The sequence below is a fragment of the Vombatus ursinus genome, unplaced genomic scaffold, assembly GCF_900497805.2.
Source record: "Vombatus ursinus unplaced genomic scaffold, bare-nosed wombat genome assembly UNPS02014782.1, whole genome shotgun sequence".
Classification (NCBI taxonomy): Eukaryota; Metazoa; Chordata; class Mammalia; order Diprotodontia; family Vombatidae; genus Vombatus; species Vombatus ursinus.
The window spans coordinates 6,298,704-6,319,056 of record NW_020954560.1 but is presented as its reverse complement, the minus strand read 5'-3'; the positions used below and the strand labels follow the sequence as shown (position 1 = coordinate 6,319,056).

General features: G+C 40.8%; 1 protein-coding gene across 1 annotated transcript in view; it reads right to left on the bottom strand.

The window, feature by feature from the left end:
* Nucleotides 1-575: 575 nt before the first annotated feature.
* The window catches only part of TSPAN2 (tetraspanin 2), a 41,026-nt gene continuing 21,248 nt past the window's right edge, over nt 576-20,353 (bottom strand). Inside the window, exons 3-8 of the mRNA XM_027866734.1 lie at nt 17,006-17,103; nt 15,014-15,088; nt 10,229-10,321; nt 8,172-8,243; nt 7,575-7,658; nt 576-1,307 (exon numbers count right to left, since the gene is read on the bottom strand). Coding sequence (XP_027722535.1) covers nt 1,242-1,307; nt 7,575-7,658; nt 8,172-8,243; nt 10,229-10,321; nt 15,014-15,088; nt 17,006-17,103 — 488 coding nt within the window. The 3' untranslated portion in view covers nt 576-1,241. The remainder of the gene's footprint in view (nt 1,308-7,574; nt 7,659-8,171; nt 8,244-10,228; nt 10,322-15,013; nt 15,089-17,005; nt 17,104-20,353) is intronic.

Below are 20,353 nucleotides of genomic sequence, written 5' to 3'. Positions count from 1 at the left end.
AATATGTAAACTCAAGTCCTGAGGTATTTCAAAGGTACAGTGCCGATAAAACACCAAATCTCTTACCCACAACATGCAATGGGCAGATGAACTGACTTTAACTTCCTGTTCTTATTACATCCCAAAACACACAGGAGGGCTCTGGAGAAAAGCCCGTTCAAAGGCATGGCAGCTGCAGTAGCTCAAAGAGGAGGCAGAAAAACAGGAGTTTGAAAAATGCCACTGACATAGGTTCAAAAAATCTTTGCTTAAAGAGCTAGGGAAGTATCTTGGAATCCAAAGAACATTCAGCATTATAGGGGCACACGATTGTCTGTGAGGCAGGGATTTGTTTTCAAAAGGTGGGTCATGTGTATATACGCTATATATATAGACACATATACATATCTATACACATTGTGTATATATATATGTAGTGTATATATACACATTGTGTATATGTACCTTGCACATACATATGTGTCTGTATATACACATATGTCTACACACATACCTATATTTTGTACACACACGGTATAGAATATATTGAATAGCAACATTGTATACACACACATTGGACATATACATTATATACACATACATACAATGTATATACACATTATATCTGTACATATGTATATGTGCATGTATGTGAATATACACATACACTTTAAGACAGAACAACATTCAAATTAAGCTATCTTTGTTCATTTTAGTTTTGCCACCACGTTGGGCTCCAAGATTCTCAACCATTACCTCCTGGGACCATATATGAGATTACACATCCATGGTGCCAATTAATTCCCACAAACTGCAAGGGCCTCATTGTCACCAGATTTCTTTCTCCTCTCCCCAGGAATCTCTAGGCTCTTACTGCTGGTGTTTGATTTTGAGAAGCTCATTTGCTTTCCCTGTCTTGACTGTTACCTTCTAAAAGTGAATCAAAGCATTTTGGTGGTTATTTTTTTTTTAGCTGGCTATTACCCCTCCTGCCCCATGTGATCACAGAGAGAAACAGGAATCCCCAGTGAAGGGCTTTCAGCATGCCCTGCACATAGCAGATGCCGTGCAACTGCACTTGGGTCTGACAGCACGAGGACAGGAAGGCTATGTACCACACTCACATACATGTGCAAATGTACACTGGAAACCAAATCATTTTAGACCTTAATGCCTTTCCACTTTAACAGCTGAGTAAGATGATGCCTCTTGTGATATTTAGTAAGAAAGTCCTGGATTTTCAATATCATGCAGGTGGAGTTTTATATTACATCTCTTGAATTACGGATCACACAGCAGAGGACCATGCTGAATATCATGCCAAAGATCTGAAACAGAAAGAACAGTATGTTAATGCACAAAAAAAAAATTGGCCCCAAACTGCCTGAATGTCTAGGGAAAGTGAAGAATGAGGTCTGGCACACCTGTGACTAGCTGGTGAGTGCAGGGACTGGTCCTTTCATCTATTCCAGGGCAGGGTATCTTAACCTTTTTTGGGCAGCCTGGGGAAGGCCTATGGACCCCTTCTCATAATCATGCTTTTAAATGCATTAAATAAAAGGTAAAGGAAACCAATCACATAGAAATATAATCATGAAAATATATTGTTGTTGAGTCATTTCAGACTTTCTGTGACTCCATTTGGGTTTTTCTTGACAAAGATGTTGGAGTGGCTTGCCATTTCCTTCTCCAGCTCATTTTACAGATGAGGAAACTGAGGCAAACAGGGTTAAGTGACTTGCCCGTGGTCACACAACTAGTAAATGTCTGATGCTGGATTTGAATTCAGGTCCTCCTGACTCTGGGACTAGCACTCTAGCCACTGCCCCATCTAGCTGCCCTATAAAAATATATACATTTTCTTTTTTCTTTGTTTTTTTTAAGGCAATTGGGGTTAAGTTACTTGCCTAGGGTCACACAGCTAGTAAGTGTCAAGTGTTTAGTCTGAGGCCACGTTTGAATTCAGGTCCTCCTAACTTGAGGGCCAGTGCTCTATACACTGCACCACCTACTTGCCCCTATATATTTTCAAAAATCAAGTTCACAGACTTCAGATTAAGAACTTTTATTCTAGGCTGATACAGGCATTGGGATTAAAGTTCATTGTTTCTGGTAGCCATTCTCCTTCTCCTCATATATAATTGGCAATAATAATACAAGGAGGCTCTATGAAGCAGGAGTCAGAAGATTCTTCCTCCTCCCCCTCCTCCTCCCCTTCTTTTCTCCCTATTCCTATCTCTACCTCCTTCTCTTTTCCCTCCCTTCCTCCTCCTCTCTCTTTCCCTCCTCCTCCTCCTCATTACTAGGCATGTGACTCTGTGGGAAACACATTCTCTTTGAGCCTCAATTTCCTCTTTTGTAACATAAAGTTAATAGCTTATGTTCGTAAAATACTTTGAACTTTTCAAAGCATGTTCACATATATATATATGTACATATATACACATAATTTCATAGGAATCTCACAGCAATTGAATGAAGCCGGTAAGGTAGGAATTGTCCCCATTTTACAGATGAAGAAACTGAGCCTCTGAAAAGTGTGACATTCACTAGAACACCTAGTGGGGGAGGTAGGTCTCAAATTCAGATCTTCTGAATCCAGTTCATAACATCTCACTGTATTATATTTGAAGCAGTGGAGTCAAGGAGATGGGTCATCGAGGGGTGTGCTGGAACTAATTCATACTGGTCCTTGAGAACTGATCGTTAAATTTTCAGTATGAGCATTTACACCTTGGAAATGGGCAAACACTGTAAGTCAGGGCTTATGCATTGTTTTGTTAATTATCTAGACTTAAGAAGTGATGGAGAAAAATGTTAATAATGCAGATTAAACTTAAAAGTGTGCCATGCACATATTTTTGTTTTTCAGAGAGCTGATTGTTAAATATTTATCAGCACTCCCTTGGTTCTGATCCATACTAGCTGTGTGACTCTGGATAGGTCACTCAACTCCTCAGCCTCAAAGCTCTCTGAAATTGTAAATTATTGATGAGCAGCTGGTCTGTATTGATAAAAGAATTTCACATATTAAGAGTCCTCTACACTGATAAAACCATAGTTCCAAGACTCCCCCCAATAACAAAACAAAGCAACCACAAAAGTGAGAACAAGTGTGCTAAAAGAAAAAGATTTTGTTTATTGGTTTTTGAAAAGACTAATGATGATGTTGATGATAAATGACATTCATATAGCACATTAAGGTTTTCAAAGCACTTTCCACACATAACCTCATTTGTGAAAGGAATTATGATTTTTATAATAATCGATATGATATGTGTAATGAATAGGTTAGATTTTTCAGAATTGCCTCTCTTTGGAGAAAGCTCACAATGCAGCTGAAAATGACCAATCAAACTTTGACAAGCTCTCAATTACTGGCATCTTTGTACCTGTGTACCTGAAGTGAAGCAAAGCAAAGACTCTAGAACCTGTTCCCGTCATGGAACTCTGGTCCTATGACCCACCAAGTAATGGCCCCCCAAGGCCTTGAGCAGCATTGCTCCCACAGGACTTCAGAATTGTTACGTTCTCTTCCATTTGTGGGCCTGTCATGGGAAACCTCTCTGGCCCTGGGAACGATTGTCTCTCCCCATTGTGATTTATGTATATAATCTCTGTTTCATTTCAGCTAGGGGAGATTCTGATCAGGAGAATTCCCAATTTGCAAATTTGTTCCTCATATTGAAACTAATTAATTAAATGGCTACCTGATTACTGGCACTTTGTCTCTGGCCTGCTGTTTCGCTATTCGCAGGTTTAGAGATTGGCTCAGTAAAATCCTGTTAACACACTGAATCCAAAGAACATCAGAGTGAAGTAAGTACTACAAGCATCATCAACCCCCTTTTACAGATGGGGCAAACTGAGATTTAAAAACATTAAATGACTTGCCCAGTGTCACACAGAAAGTAAAAGTCTGGGGTGGGATTTGAACCCAGATCTTTTATATTTTAAGTCCTCCTACACCATGCTGCCTCAATTTGGGGCTATTACTGGGGGTCCTTAAAATAGAAGGAGCCATCACTTTTTCAATAGTGTTTTAGAAGCTGATCCCAACTCAAGCACCATACTTTTAACTTAAAAATAACAAAAATGAAAATGACAATACTGTGTGTTCATGGCCACTCTTTTTGGTATAAATATCTACTGCCCTCTAAGTATGTCTTGCTAGAGGAGGTTCAAATATTTGCAGTACTAAGGGCAACAGTAAGAAGAATCTCATCTCAGCTATTGCTAAGTTCAATGGTTGCCTTATAATTTCCCAATGAAATTTACTGAATTCTTATGATATGGTATTCTTACCTCTTTATTTTCTGAGGATACATAGTCAGAATAGGGCACTACCTAGATGGTTGAATGATATGGTGCTGGATTTGGAATCAAGAAGACCTGAGCTCAAATCCATCCTCAAACATTTACTAGCTATGTAACACCAGGCAAGTCACTTAACTGCTGTCTACCTCAGTTTCCTTATTTGTAAGATGGGGATAATAGTAGTACCTACCTCCTAAAGTTGTTATAAGAATAAAATGAGATGATATTTATAAAGTGCTTTGTAAACCTTAAAACACTATATAAATGCTTTATCATGATCATCATTGTCATTGTCATTATTATTATATTTGATTAAAGGGAAGCCAAGAGACTGCTCCTGCCTAAAAGTATCTCCTCTGCTGACCTGCCAAGGGGGCTGGCCTATTCTCTTACTCAGTTGGAAACTCCTCTCATTAGAAATTGTGCTTTGGGTCAGACTACAAAGGGAAGGCTAGAGTCTCCAAAAGGTACTTAAGAAAATGCCTAGAAAAGGAAGAACTCTGATGTGGTTGAGTTCCCTCTCTACCCTTCTTTCACTGGCAAAGTATGCTGGTTTTACCTTTTACCTCGTAAAGGCACAAAGAGTTTAGCTCTACAAGGATGGATCAGGATCAAAGATGGTTAGATCCAGAAGGGACCTGGGAGGTTGTCTAAATCAAATTGAGGCTTAATGAGGTCACGTGAGTTGCTCAGACTGGGATGAGGGAAAAAATGGTCCATTCTGGTATAAGTAAGTTCTAGGTGGCTAGGGAATAATTTGAGGGATCTAGGTCTTAGATAACGATATGGGCTTGGGGCAGGTGTTGGGGCACTGGAGGCACCTGGGAAAGGAAGAAGCATATATCTTCTTGGTTCATTTTTGCAGAGCTTTCCTACCTGTGGCTACTAAGGCTGTAGGAGTTACACCAAAGGCTTCCTTTATCCCTAATTTTGGGTGGGGGAAAAGCAATGACTTCAACTCTCTGGTCCTCCTAATCCATTCCCTTCAGCCCACTCCTGGTTCTGGTCAGGATTCACAAACTATTGAGTCCAGAACAGGCCAGACATTCTGTGTCATGTTCTTTGAGACAATGCAGTGGTAAGAGAAGAGTCCTGGAATAAAGAGTTAGCAGAGCTGGGTGCCAAGGCAGCCAGGAGGCACAGCAGATAGCATGTTGGCACTGGAGCCTGGAAATCTGAGTTTAATCCTGGCTTAGACACCTATTAGCTATGTAATCCTGGGCAAGTCACTTAGCCTGCTTTAGCCTCAGTTTCCTCATCTGTAAAATGGGCCTGATCACCTACAAGATCCCTACCAGCTCTGAACACATGATCCCACAGGATCCCTTTTCTCTGACACCTAGCTGTGTCAGCTTGGGTTTAACCAGTTTGGATTTCAGTCTCCTCTCATTTGTAAAATGGGGCTAATAACACTGGGACAATTTCCTAGGCTGCTGTGAGGAAAGTGCTTAGTAAACCTTGATTGGCCACATAAATTTGAGTTGTTATATTATTATTTGAGAACAGAAGTTGGAGGAAGGGAGTGATGGCACGAGGACAATTGCAAGGCTCAGGGCCAGCTGGACTTTGGGCTCTCCTTCTATGCAACTGTATGGCTGGGGAAACATCTGTCGACTGCCTTGCTCACTACATACGTTTCCAGCCTGTTGTAGCCGAGTCGTTTCAGTTGTGTCCAATTCCCCATGACCCCATTTGGTTTTTCCTGGCAAAGATACTGGAGTGGTTTTCCATTTCCCTGTCCAGCTCATTTTATAGATGAGGAACTGAGGCAAACAGGGTTAAGTAACTTGCCCAGGATCACACAGCTAGTAAGTGTCTGAGGCTGCATTTGAACTCAGATCCTCCTGACTCCAGGCCCCTTGCTGTAACCACTGAGCCACCTAGCTGCCCGAGATGTCCAGCCTATACATTTAATAACAATAAAAATAATAAGCTACAATAACTATTATTTATATGATGTTGACTATGCACCAGGCATTGTGCTAAACACGTTACAATTATTATCTCATTTGATCCTCACGACAACCCTGGGAAATAGAGGCTATTTAAGACATTGAAGAGAAGGCTTGACCTCCTGGCATCCACCACAGCTAGGAGACATTGGGTAATTTGATGCCCCAGCTGGCCCCTGACTCTAACCTAATTCTTGGGAGACTCTAAGCACTCCTTAAAATGTAGGATCAAGATACCCTCTCCAGCCTATTACTGCCAAAGGTGTGGTTAAGGGCTTCCCCACCCCAGTTGTGGTTTTCCCCTGAGATCTATGGGATTGACGGAAAGCACCATTAGATAACTAAATGGAATGGAATGGATCAAACAATCCCATGCCTCTTGGAAACCCACAGAATGAACAGCGTAGGCTGGGGGATTGGGAGAGGGTCTCATCCTGCCAGAGGGGAGCTTCACCTACTGGTCCCAATGCTTTACACTCTCTATCCTATGAGGCAGAGATTTACTGACTGACCAAGGAAGGCCACAGAGATCTGGGTAAAGAATTACAGGTTTTATCAAGATTAAGAACTTGGAGTGTGCTTAGCTTAGGGTGGGAAGGATTAGTCTGATACTATGTTGCGCTGACAGTGAGAAGAGGCAGAGTTGAAAGGCATATGGCCGGTTCTGGTGCTGGATTTCTAGAATGAGTAGCTATAGAGATGGTGGATGTGCTTATACAAGGGTAGGCTATAGTTATTATTATAGTTATTAATATTAATATTGTTAATGATTTTAATATTATTAATGATGATAATAGCTAGCATTTTATAGCACTTTAAGGTTTGCAAAGCATTTTACATGTGTTATCTCATTTGAACCTCATAACAATCCTGGGAGGCAATTATTTCTTTTTCTATAATAGCTATTATAAATATTCTATTATTATCCCCATTTTATAGATGAGGAAACTGAGACACAGAGAGGTTAAGAAACTTGCCCAGGTTCACACAGTAATTATTTGAAGCAGAATTCAAACTCAGGTCTTCCTGACTCCAAGTCTCCCCTCTATCCAGTGTACTGTAGCTGTACTGTAGCTGCCTAGTCTGAGGTGAGTACCACAGGACTGTGGATTGGCACATCAAATCTGCCTTGCTCTTTAAAAAGCCCTGGGAACAAGAGCCATGACAAATTATCCTGGACTCATCACTGATACTTTGCTTGGAAAGCTCTCCCAGGATACAGTCATAACCCGACTGAATACTAGATGGGCCAAATGATCTGGGGCAGAAGGAGTTTGGATCACTCCTCAAGAAACACGAGATGGGCGACTAGAACATTTTTCTCACCGTGACGCCAGCTATTCCAATCCCGACGATCGCAATGAGCTGGAGTTTAGCACTGATCACGTTCTCAATCTCGTCTATACAGTTCTGTTTTGAAAGAAGACAGGTATTACAGTGGATTCTTTTTTCTCAAGGTGTCTTCTGATTGACTTATTAGCCGGACTTACTCCCTTTTCTTTTCCACAGAACATCAGATGATAAACAGTAAAGCTCTGCCTAGCTATTCCCCACACCTCAATTCACCAGAACTTTTGTTCACCTGTCAACTCAGTCCTCCTGGACAGTACTAGAGGCATCCTTACAGGTCACACAATCAGCAAGTGTTTGAGGCAGGATTTGAAGCCAGTCCTTGTAATTCTAAGTCTAGGACTTTACCCCCTACACCAGACAGCTTCTCAATATTACTGGAAAAACGTCCCCTCATCACTCTTCAGGATGATAATATTTCTTCAGGATAATAATAAAATAATAGCAAGTGAGAGTGTGGGTGATTTCCTAGAGCCACAGAGCTAAGCTCTGAACCCTTCTTTTCCCTATCTGAATGTACACTCCCTTCCTCCTTTACATCAACAGTAGATGGAAAGACAAAGAACAACTTACTTTGTGTCCGAGGAGCTCCTTTGGGCATGTAGATTGGACCTGATCAGGGCTTTCTTTTCCACAGCATAGAAACTAGAGGGGTTCAGAAAAGAGAGTTTAAGGTAAGGCAGAGAGGAGCAAAGAAGTCTGGGCATTTTTAAGAATAACCAAAGAGCCTAGTCAACCACAGGAACTACTGTTCAAATAATTACGTCTAAAAAGAGGAGGAAAATTGGGATCAGATAAAAACCCTACTGCAATTCTGGTTGTCCCAACCCCACAGGAGAAGCAAAAGCCTTCATTTCACTGCATTAAAGAGAAAAAAAAGGATTTTCATAAGTAATCTTGGAAGTGGATGTTAGTAAGTAGTATGAGGAACCCAAGGAGTCTAGGAAATCAATTCTTGATTTACGTGAAAACTGCTCCTTCTAGCAGTTTATTCCTCCCGCTCCTTTCAGGCAGGATGGATTATGGCACTGATTGGTCCCTGTAGCATGCCTGAGTGTCAGCAAAATCTTCATTGGCCAGGATTTGGAATGATGGCAGCAAACTCTTGGTATTAGAGACTTGGGGTTTGATGCTCTAACCACAGACAGGTGCTGGGTCTCATCGTTGAGAGACAAAGGGAAGAATGATGAAGGGTTATTGGCAGAATCGAGAGGGTCTGTCTGGTGCATTCAAGCAGAGGGGCTTCTATACTGATGGAGGGCAGTGGGCAGTTTGACTTTATCATTCCAGAGAATTTATAACTGGAGCTATACATCCAAATGGGCAACAAATTGAAGTCGGGATGGAGCAATGGGAATCCATTTCTTCTCTAAAACCTTCCCTGTCTAATGCCAGTTATTATCGTTCTCTCTCGACTTTACTTTCTTAGGAGCAAATTTTTGAAGGATTTCAGAATTAGAAGGGGCCTTAAATATCAGCTTGGTGAATCCCCTCATTTTGCTGAGGAGAGAAGAGACATGAAGTGAGTTGTCTGAGGTCACAAAAGGCAGCAGTGGAGCTGAGACTACAACCTATATTTTCCAATTTGTAACCCCAGGTGCTTTTAGTTTTCACATGTCCACATCAGCATTTCCCAAATCAATCACGTCATTTGGGAATTCAAAATATATTGATGGAATACTCATGCTGATCTAGGGGATAAAGCAAGGATGGGAAAATTTTGAAGCAAAATAGAGGAAATTAAGTCTATTTTCATGATGAAATGACCACATGAGTACCTTTCAGCATGTAATTTAATCTGCTAAATGATATGCTGGCATTAATTATATTCATACATTAGTATATTTACATAATGACTATACAAGACTATGTATAGCATATAAATATGCTAATGTATGAATATAATTAATACCAGCATATCATTTAGCAGATTAAATAACTAAATAAATTAAATAGATTAAATTATAAATGATTTAACATTTATCTGTTAACATCTGTTAAATGATTTAACAGATTAAATTATTTGCTAGTATTAATTATATTAACTAACATGTACAGTTATATTAATATGTAAATTAATCATAATATGATAACACAATAATCTGTTGTGTAATTATTATATATAAATATATAATAGAAATTATATTAATTAATAGATTAAATTATATGCTAGGATTAATTATGTTAATAATTAATATATGATTTAATGATTTTAAAAATTGGGGAGGATGGATATTGCTAGAGTAGAAATTTTCTCCCGGAACCCTGTTCATTCCTGTGTAACACCAGGCTTCCACAAGAACATAGCTTGGGAAACTCTAGGGTCTCATAATTTGCACTGCTGTAGGGGTCTCGCTTATAGGCTGAGATCTTTCTAGAGTGCATTTTCTTAGATCCTCATTAGACCGAGGGCAGGGACAGACTGACTAGGTTTCTTGCTCTTTTTCCCCAGTGCATAGGACAGGATTCTGAACATAGAGGGCGCTCAATTAATGGCAAAGTTTATTTGCTGACCTGATATTTTTTTCCCCTCCATTCACAAGTCGGGTTGATTTTGGAAGACCTAGTTCAGGGACAATCTTTTGAAATGAGGTCAGTTAAGATGGAAAAAAATAAACGTAACTACTTACTGATGAGTGGAAGGTGATGAGGGTTTTGTTCATTTTATTTTTAAGGTAACCATTATATGCTTCTTCATACATGGTCTGAACTTCTCGTATAGCCTACAGAAAAGAGTCAGAGATAGCGGATCTTGAGAGGCAAATTTCTGATTGTCTCCTTGCCATCAAGGGCAATTTCCAGCTTTTTCCCCCCCAAAAAAAGAAAAGGCTTATGATTTTTTACTCTGCTATTCTATATGGTCAGCTAGATTTTGTTTTAAGAGGGACAGAATACAGCTTCTGGAGTCTATAGATTGACTTAGGGCAATTGAAAGGTATTTTGATTCAACAAGTATTTATTAAGTGCTATTAAGTGTTAAAATCTAAGTTGAGTGCTGGAGACATAGAGAAAAAGAAAGAAAGAAAGAGAGAGAGAAAGAAAGAAAGAAAGAAAAAAAGAAAGAAAGAGAAAGAAAAAGAAAGGAAAGGAAAGGAAAGGAAAGGTAAGGAAAGGACAGGAAAGAAGAAGAAGAAACAAAGAAAGAAACAAACAAGTCCTGAGTTGGGTGCTGGGGACATAGAAAGAAAGAAAAAAAGAAAGAAAGAAAGAAAGAAAGAAAGAAAGAAAGAAAGAAAGAAAAAACAGACCCTGCCCACAAGGAGAGTACTGAAAGGATATAAGTGTAGATAAACAAGCATAGTAAGAGGAAAACAGAGGTGGGAGAGACCACAATGGGAGGCATCAGGATAGGCTTCCAGGAAGTCTTTCCTTAGAAGAGGTACTACCCTAGCTAAACCTTAAAAGAAGACAAGGAGAAACAGAGGTGAAGTGGGTGTACATATGGGGAATGAGGACTAGTTTGTGCAGATGCATAGAGTGGAACTTGGAGTATCGAGTTTGGGGAATGGCTAGTACTATGGAAAACTTGGAGTATACAAGGATAATTAGAAGGTCATTATGATAGTGAGAGGTGATGAGGAACCGAGTTAAGGTGGTGATTGTGTGAGTGGAGAGAAGGGGATAGATGTGAGAGATGTTGTGGTGGTAGAATTAATAAGACATGGCAAGGGACTGAATATGGGGAGGGAGGGTATGAGAGAGAGGGAAGAGATAAGGCTAACTCTGAGGTTCTGAACCTGGGTGACTGGAAAAATGATGGTGCCCTTACCAGAAATAGGAAATTTTGGGCATATTAGAAGTGAGATATAGTAAGATCCATTTCTAACATATTGAGTCTAGGGTGCTGATGGCACATCTGGGTGGTTATATTCATAAAATGGTTGTCAACTTGGGACTTGATTCAAGAGAGAGACTAGAACTAGAAATACAGATACAAGAGCTGCCTACCCAGAGATGATAATCTAACCTTTGGGAGGTGATGAGATCTCCAAGAAAGCATGTGTAGAGAGCAGAGTAGAGGCTTCAGAATAGAACCCTAGGGGACACCTTCACTAAGGTAGCAAGAGATCACTGATGTTCCAGAAAAGGAAACTGGGGAGTGGTCAGGCAGGAGGGAAGAGAACCAGGAGACATCAACATCACAGAAGGGAAGGGTGTCCATGAGGAAGGGGATGGTCAACAGCATCAAAAGGTCAAATGTAATGAAGACTGCAGATGGCCATTGGGTTTAGCAGTAAAGAGAATTTTGGTAATTTGGGCAGGCCAGAGAGTAAAAGATTGAGGAATGGGTGGTGAAGAAGTAGCAGAAGTGGGTATAGATGATTCTTTTGAAGATTGTCAATGAAATAATACAGTAGTAATAGCTAGTACTCAAGTCCTGCTTTAAGGTATGTGTTATTTCGGGAAGAAGAGATGTAGGACGGTAGTTTGGGAGGATGGCAAGATAGAATGAAGTTTTTTTTCAAAGGGCAGGCAAAATCTGAGCATATTTGAAGGTAGTGTGGTAAGAGTCAATGATAAGTAGAAGATGAAGATGAGTATGAAGGAATCATTGATGTGGCAAGTTTCTGGAGGAGATGGGAGAGGAGACAATGGAAGGCACAACAAAAGGAGTTGGCCTTGGCAAGGTCATGGCCAACTCTTCCTCAGAGACAGGAGTAAAGAAGCAGAGGATGGGTAAAGGGTATGAGAGTTTTAAAGTATGGAGCCAGGGGAGAAGAGGGAGCTTGTGACAGATGCCTCTAATTTACAACCATGAAAAAATAGCTTTCCTGGATTAGTGAAACATCCTAAGGGGCTCCTCTCCTTTCTGATAATTTGTAAGGGGGTCCTCATTAAAGGAAAAAAATGTTTGCACTCATAAATATAGTACAAAACTTGCTTCCTTGAAAGTGTTTTCCCCTCTCTATGTGAGACCTGATCCTCAAACTCATAGAAACTTCAAAATGGCTCCTGATGACTACCCCACCCCCACCCAGGGCTCTGCACTTAAGCCAGACTAGCAACATGTCTACTTTATAAAAATGACTGCACACAAGATATTTAGCATATTCTATATTTTTATAATTTCTTTTCTTCATTTTTCTTCTCTCATTCTGTCTCACTCTGAACTCTATTCTTCAACCTTTTCATGACCTCCAGTCCTTCTATCCCACCCTGTTCTCTAGTCTTGTCTCATTTCTGGACCCCTGTTCCTTGCTTTGTATTCTTGACTCTATGGTCGACCAGTTCAACAATATAGCATGTATCTTCTACACTGAAATCCCTTTTTCTTCTTGTCCCCACATCACCTCTGCTTGAACCTCGCAAACACATTCTGAGATTTCCCCACCATTTGTCTTCTCTGCTCCTACTCATATGCTACTGAATACTGCTAGAGAAAGTCAAAGATCATAATGCTGATTTCGTCTACTACAAATTGTTGTTACATGATCTCAATTAGGTCCTCGATGATGCACAAAAATCCTTTCTTCTACATCTGTCATATTTTCCATGTCTATTCCAAATTTTGTCTTCTTTTTTCAAGTCCTACTCTCAGCAAAGGGCTTTGTTTCTCAATTACCTCTATGTCACTGATTATTTTCTCCTCATTTGTTCTAGTGGCTGAGGAAGAGGTAGCTTTTCTCCTCACCAAGGCCAATCCAACCTGTGTCCTTGATCCCATCTTTTCATATTTCTTTTGGGAACTTGATCCTTCATTCTCTTTCCCTCTCTCTTCTCTCCTTTTCTCTGCCCTTCTTTTTCTGTCTGTCTCTGTTTATCTGTCTCCCTCCCTTTTTCCTCCTTTCTCTGCTGATGCTGACAAATATGCCTAAGTCTCTTTCATCTTTGGAGGGAGATGGAAAGGTCAAATGAAGGTTTCCATCCCCTCAGGTTACTATCTTATAGCTTTTCTCCCTTTCACAGCTGAAGTCCTAGAAAGAGTCATCAACAGCCACCACCTTTCTTCAGGAGGCAGCAGTGTAGTAGGAAATTGCCAAATTTGAAGTTAGAGGTTCAAATCCAGTCTGTGCTACTTACCTAATTGTCTTGTATGATCTTGGGTAAGTCACTTAATCTCTCTAAATCTCAGTTTCCTTGACTGTAAAATGAGAGGGTAGGACTAGATGACCTCACAGGTCCCTTCCAGTTTTAAATCTATAAGTCTATGATCCTTCCCATTCACTTCTCAACATACCTTGCAATCTGACTTCTAATTCCACTCCTTAACTGACACTGTTGTCTTCCAAGTTACCAATGATCTCTTAACTGCTAAATCCAATGGCCTTTTTCTTGGTTCCTCATCCTACCTGAGACACTTACTCAGACACTTACTAGCTGTGTGACCCTGGGTAAGTCACTTAACCCTGTTTGCCTCAGTTTCCTCATCTGTAAAATGAACTGGAGAAGGAAATGGCAAGCTATCGCAGTATTTTTGCCAAGAAAACCCCAAATGGGGCCACAAAGCATCAGACGCAACTGAAAATGACTGAACAACAACATGCTACTTGACTTCTCTGAAGCTTTTGACACTATTGGTCATGCTGTCCTTCTGGATACTCTTTCCTCCTTTGATTCTGTGACCCTGTCGTCTCCTGGTTCTCCTCTGACCCATCATGGCTACTGTTTCTTAATGACCTTTGCTGGATCATTATTCACCTCTTGCCTGCTAAGCTGGGCTCTCTATTGCCTGGAAAGTTCTCCCTCTTTACACTGGCCTCTTTGAATTTCTAGATCCTTCTAAGGCTCAGCTCAAGAACTGCCTCCTCTTCCCTTAGCTATTAGCGCTTTCTCCTAGCTCAAATTATCCTGTATTCATTTATCTTTGTACACACCAGATCCCTCAGAAGAAAGTCAGCTCCTTGGAGATGAGGATGGCTTTGTTTTTGTATCCCCAGTACCCAGGATACAAGTCTAAGTGTCTGGTATGGAGTCATTGCTTAATAAATACTTGTTGAATTGAACTGATGCTGCTCAATCTCCCAATTTCTTATGAAACTCAGAGTCACTCGTTACTCTCTTTTCTTCCTTCTCCCCTTTCCTACTCTCACAGTTCCTCTTTGGAATCTCCACAACCCCCTGCCTGATATGTTTCAGTACCCTTAATGCTTAGGGTGAACTTAAAATCTATATCCCTGACAAAAATCAGACCATTTTTCTCTATGAGAATCCAGGAGGGCCCTTTCTCATTCTTGCCCTTGAGGATCAAGGACCATTAAACAAGAGATCAGAGCACATACTTCTCTCCTTTACCCATAATTCCAATTCCTCCTTCATGTCCAGAGTGAGGATGCCTCTGGTTGTTGCTTATTTCTTGGTTTGATTGTTCCTTGGCTTTTCTCCTTCATTTTGGAGGTTGCCAATGTTACCCATTTGCTTTTGGGAAGAATTCTTTAAATGCTAAAAAGCAGATACTGTAAGCCATTGGTACTTACCATTCCTTTGCCTATAAATGCAAATACTCCAGTGGTTACCTCTGCAGCAAAGATCACCAGTAGGCAGGTGAAAAACTGCAGAGAGGAAATATTGATCTCATTAGTTTGGTTAACATCTTCTTTTTCTCAAACTCCATTCCCAAAACACTTTGCAATGTCCACAAAGGATGGGACTGATTCATCAGAAAGCATTTGCAAGATGAGTATCCCTTCATAAGACATTAGGGCTTCTTTCTCTGGATTCTGAGGGAGCAGGCTATAAGGTCCTCTAGATAGATTTTTGCTTTGGCCCACTTGATTTTCCCCAATACAAACTTGGAAAGCCAAAGAGAGAGATGTTTGATCGTCTCTTCCAGCTTCTGCCAACCTAGATTATATAGCATCCTTTGGACAGCTCCCAAGCTTCCATATCATCACTTTTCCCCAGATACTATTCTCTGAGTCTGGAATCCTTCCTACCCTCACTTTTACCTGTTGATACTCACCCCCGCCCTACACCCACAAATACTACTTGTTCTGTGAAACCTTCCCTGATTCCCAGATGAAAGTGATTTTCCTCTCCTCTGAGCTTATAGTCCTTCACGCTCATCTTAGGAACTTATTGTATTCTATTTTGTCATAGCTATCTGTATACATGTCTTATAATGCTTCTACTCATCCTGTACAGATAACATTTTTGATAGAAAACTTCTTGATAGTAGAAACCATAATTTCTTCATCTCTATTTTCCCTAATAGCTAGCCCTGTGCATATGGTATATAGTAAGTACTTAATTGTGAATGAATTCATATTCAGACCATTTTTGATTCATTTAATTCTTGGTTTCTGCCCCACCACCATATATTGGGGAGGGGTATTAATACATCCTGTATGTACTTATCTGTGAACATACTGCAAACCCCTGGTAGAACGTAAGCTCTTTGAGGGCAGAGACCATTTCATTTTTGTCTTGTACTCTCCAGCACTCAGGCACAGTACCTGCCACATAGTAGGTGCTTAATAAATGGTTGTTGATTGACTGATCTCTTTTATTCATCAGATACCAGTGCAGATTTACCCCACTAGGATTGAGTAGAACTGCTGCCATTGTTAAATAGGATGTGGGAGAGAAAGAAGAATGGGGACTGAATCAGATGTCATTTCTGACAACCAGAGATTTGAAGGAGAAAGAACAGCTAAAAACCCAAAAGACTCCATCAGCAGCACACTGTTTTCCAATAATGACTACTGCCTCTCACTCCCCATGGAGCAATACTTTCTCCCTCCCCTGTCACAGGCAGTTCTGAATCCTGCTGCACATTCCCTGAAATCATTTGATGTTAGTTTAAAAACGAGGCTGCTCACTAAAAGAGACCTCAAGAGGGACATCTGGCCAAGCTGGTGATTTTATACACTCATTGTCTCATAAATAATAATTGTGCTCTGGATGTTATTTATGGAATATCTCATATACCATGAAATACTGTCTTTAAGGAACAACAATTATAATTGCACAGATTTTGTGGGGATTCTTCCTCCTACTTTCAAATCGATGATTTGATTGATTAATTGATTGAGACTTAGTCTCCCTGTCTTGCCCAGGCTAGTAGTATGGTGGCTACCCATGGATCCCAATACTGATCAATGCATAAGAGTTTCCCTGCTCCATTTTTCCAACCTGGTTCAGGTTGTCCTTCCTTAGGTAGCTTGGTGGCCCAAAGGCTAAGTACACCAGTACCACAATTAGTGCAAACATCCACACAGCTCTAGTCCTAGTATAACTCAGAACTCTTGAACTCAAGCAATTCACCTGTCTCAGCCTTCCTTAGTAGCAGGGATTACAGGCTTGTGCTACTATGCCTGGTCATATTATCTCATTTAATCTCATATCATCCTTATGAAGTGAGAAAGCACAGCTGTAAGGGAAGAACTTGAGTTCCAGAGAGGATGCATGACCTCCCCAGGCCAAGCAGTTAACCCATGGTAGAGCTAGGGCAGGATCCCTGCACTTACTGATCCAAGCAGACACTGGGACTCTCGCACAGCTCCACAGCAGCCAAAGAATCCCACAGTCATCATCAGGGCACCTGCTCCAACAAGCACATATAGGCCTACCAGAGAAATGAAAGCAGAGGCTTCAGCAAAAGAAGGCCAGAGTGATTTTAAGTACGATGGAAGAAAAACAGGGTCTGATTCTTGGAAACTCTCAGTACTGTAGATCATTGGTTATCAGCATTGTTTTTTCAGCTAATTTGGTTCAGTGTATATGTATATGTGTGTGTGTGTGTGTGTGTGTGTGTGTCAGTGTCTGTGTGTGTGCTCACACGTGTGTGATTGGAGAGTACGTCTCCCTCCTTCACTAGTTGCGGGACTGATTCCACTGCCAATGGGCATGGAAGCTTTGACCTGCTCCATTTCTGACCTGGACTGATTGCTGCTCCTTAGTCAGTCTGGTGACCTCCTGCTCCTGGAGGGCTTACCACATCAAGACTAGACTTGTGGTGGATACTCAATTGATTTTCTGTCTTCCTGCAACTCAGGTTTTAGCCTCCCCAACAGCAGGGACTGTAGGTGTGTACCACTTTGCCCAGCCAAACTTTAAAAATCCCATAGCACTTCGGAGTTGGAGGGGACCATTGGATCATGGGCTCACAGATCTAGGTCTTGAAGGAATCCTAAGAGTCCACTTAGTCCAAACCCCACATTTTACTCATGAAGAAAGGAGTTAGGGAGATTAAGTGATTTGCCTAGTGTTACATAGATAAGAAGGCATCAAGCCTGGATTTGACTCCAAAGGCAGTGATTTCACTATGTTGTTTCCATCTTTGGAGATGATATGAAGGAAAAGCAATAGGGTATTAAGAACATTTGGTAAACTGGTGAAGTCCAGGAAAAACAGAGAGAGTAAGGCAGAAGGAAGAAAGAGAGGGAGGGAAGGATGAAGGAAGGAAACTGACATTTATTGTGTATAAGCACTTATTACACGTATGTGTGAGGCAGTGTGCTAAGCACTTTATAAATACTATTTCATTTGATCCTCACAACAACCCTAACAACCCTGTAAAGTAGGTGCTATTATTACTCCTATTTTATAGTTGAGAAAATATGAGCCAGACAGAGGTTGAATGACTTGTCCAGGGTATTCAGCTAGTAAATATCTGAGGCTGGATATGAACTGAAGTCTTTCTGACTCCAGGCCCAGCACTTTCTCCACTGCACCACCCAGCTGTTTAGAAGTAGGCTTAGGGTTCAAAAGAGGAAAATAAGAGTAACAAGTGATCACAGGACCACAGAATGTTGGAGCTGGAAAAGACTTTAAAGGTCATCCAGTACAAGGCTCTCTCTCATTTTATCAATGAAGAAAGTAAGGCTACCAAAAGGAAGTAACTGTCACCAGGATTGTTGCCCTCAACCCAGTCAGGAAAGTAGTCCTGCTCCCAAATCCTATTCTGTTGCTTATTGTAGTCCTATGAAATCCACTCAAATCCTTACTTTAAAATGCCATGGCTTATTTTATATGAGACAAGTAGGTGGTGCAGTGGGTACAGCGCTGGGCTTGGATGGAGTCAGGAAGATCTGAGTTCAAATATGGCCTCAGACATTTATTAGCTTGTGCTCTTGGGCAAGTCACTTAACCTCTGTTTGCCTCAGTTTCCTCAATTGTAAAATGAGGATAATAATAGCACCTAACTCACAGGGTTGTTCTGAGGATCAATTGAGATAATATTTGTAAAGCGCTTAGCACAGTGCCTGGCACATAGTAGGTGCTATATATTTTTATATAGCATATAAATACTAGTTGTGCTTATGCAGCACTTTTAGCTTTTCAAGGCATTTTTGTTTATACCATCTCCATTGATTCTCACTGCTATGTGAGGCGGGTAATCCGTCAATCAATAAATATTCATTAAATGACTATTTATGTGCGAGGCATGGTGTAGGCACTGGAAATAAAAAGACAAAGATGAATCTCAGCTCCTGCCCTAATGTTTACACTCTTCTGGGAAGAAACTATTAAGTACATGTATAAGTAAATAGGAGATGCCCAGTGTCCCAAAAGTCTGAATGCAGCTGTAAATATTAATGGCTTATTTTTCAGCTGTTAAAGTTTCACTCAGACTTTTGGGAAACTTTGCATCTTATATTTTTTGGACATCCTCCATATAGAAAGTAAGTACCCAAAGTAATTTTGAAGGTGGAGGGAGTGTGGAGCAGGAAAGGAGAACGTAGGAAGTGGCCCCAGAGGTGAGCTTTGAAAGGAACTCAGGATTCTCAGAAGCAGAGACAAGGAGGGTCCCACTCCAGGAGTGGGTTCCAGATAGTGTATAAAAGCATGGAGATTGGAGATACAATGCTTTTTATAGATGAAAAAAAAAGATACACAAAAATTAAATAATTCGCCCTAGGTCACATGGCTGGTGCTGTAAACTTGACAGATTCAGTCCAGTGCTCTTATCGGTGTACCATGATTGCTTTCTGGTCTCTTGAATTATATTATTAGCTCTTGACTCTACCTGATATTATGCTGGGCTCCCCATAGCACACAGCTAGGCACACAGTGGCTGCTCAGTAATGAGGTACTCCCATGGAGAAGGAAAACAAACAAATCAGTGGCTCTCTATTGGGATAGTGGTGAGCTCAAACTTGTTATTTCCCTTGCTGATGCTTAGATGTAATAACCCAGTGTGGGGGTGGAGTAGCCCTCCGCCCGCTTCTCAGAATTCCCATCATAACTTAGGTTTCCTCTTAAGTCTGTACATTTCAATTGCATGAGTCACCCTGAAGCCACCACAGCCTCTTTTCCAAGTATCCGGGTATAGTAGGAACCTGGCTGTGAGGGTAGGAGATGGGATCATAGGATTATGGGATTTAGAAAGGGCAAGGATGGAACTGAGTCTGATTTATAAAAATAAGAGCCATTCCCCAATTGATAAAAAGTCAAAGGATTATAAACAGACAGTTTTCAGAAGAAGAAATCAAAGCTATCTATGTGGTTCAGCTGTGTCTAACTCTTCATGACCCCATGGACCATAGCGTGCCAATGCTGTCCATGACGTTTTCTTGGCAAAGATGCTGGAGTGGTTTGCCATTTCCTCCTCCAGTGGATCAAGGCAAACAGAGGTCAGGTGACTTGCCCAGGGTTACAGAGCTAGTAAGTGTCTGAGTCTGGATTTGAACTCAGGTCCTCCTGATTCCAAGCCCAGTGTTCTATCCACTGAGCCACCTAGCTACCTCAAGTTATCTATAGTCATATGAAAAAATGTTGTAACTCATTATTGATTAGAGAAAAGCAAATTAAAACAACTCTGAGACACTACCCCACACCTATCAGAAATGGCAAATGCTGGAGGGGTTATGGGA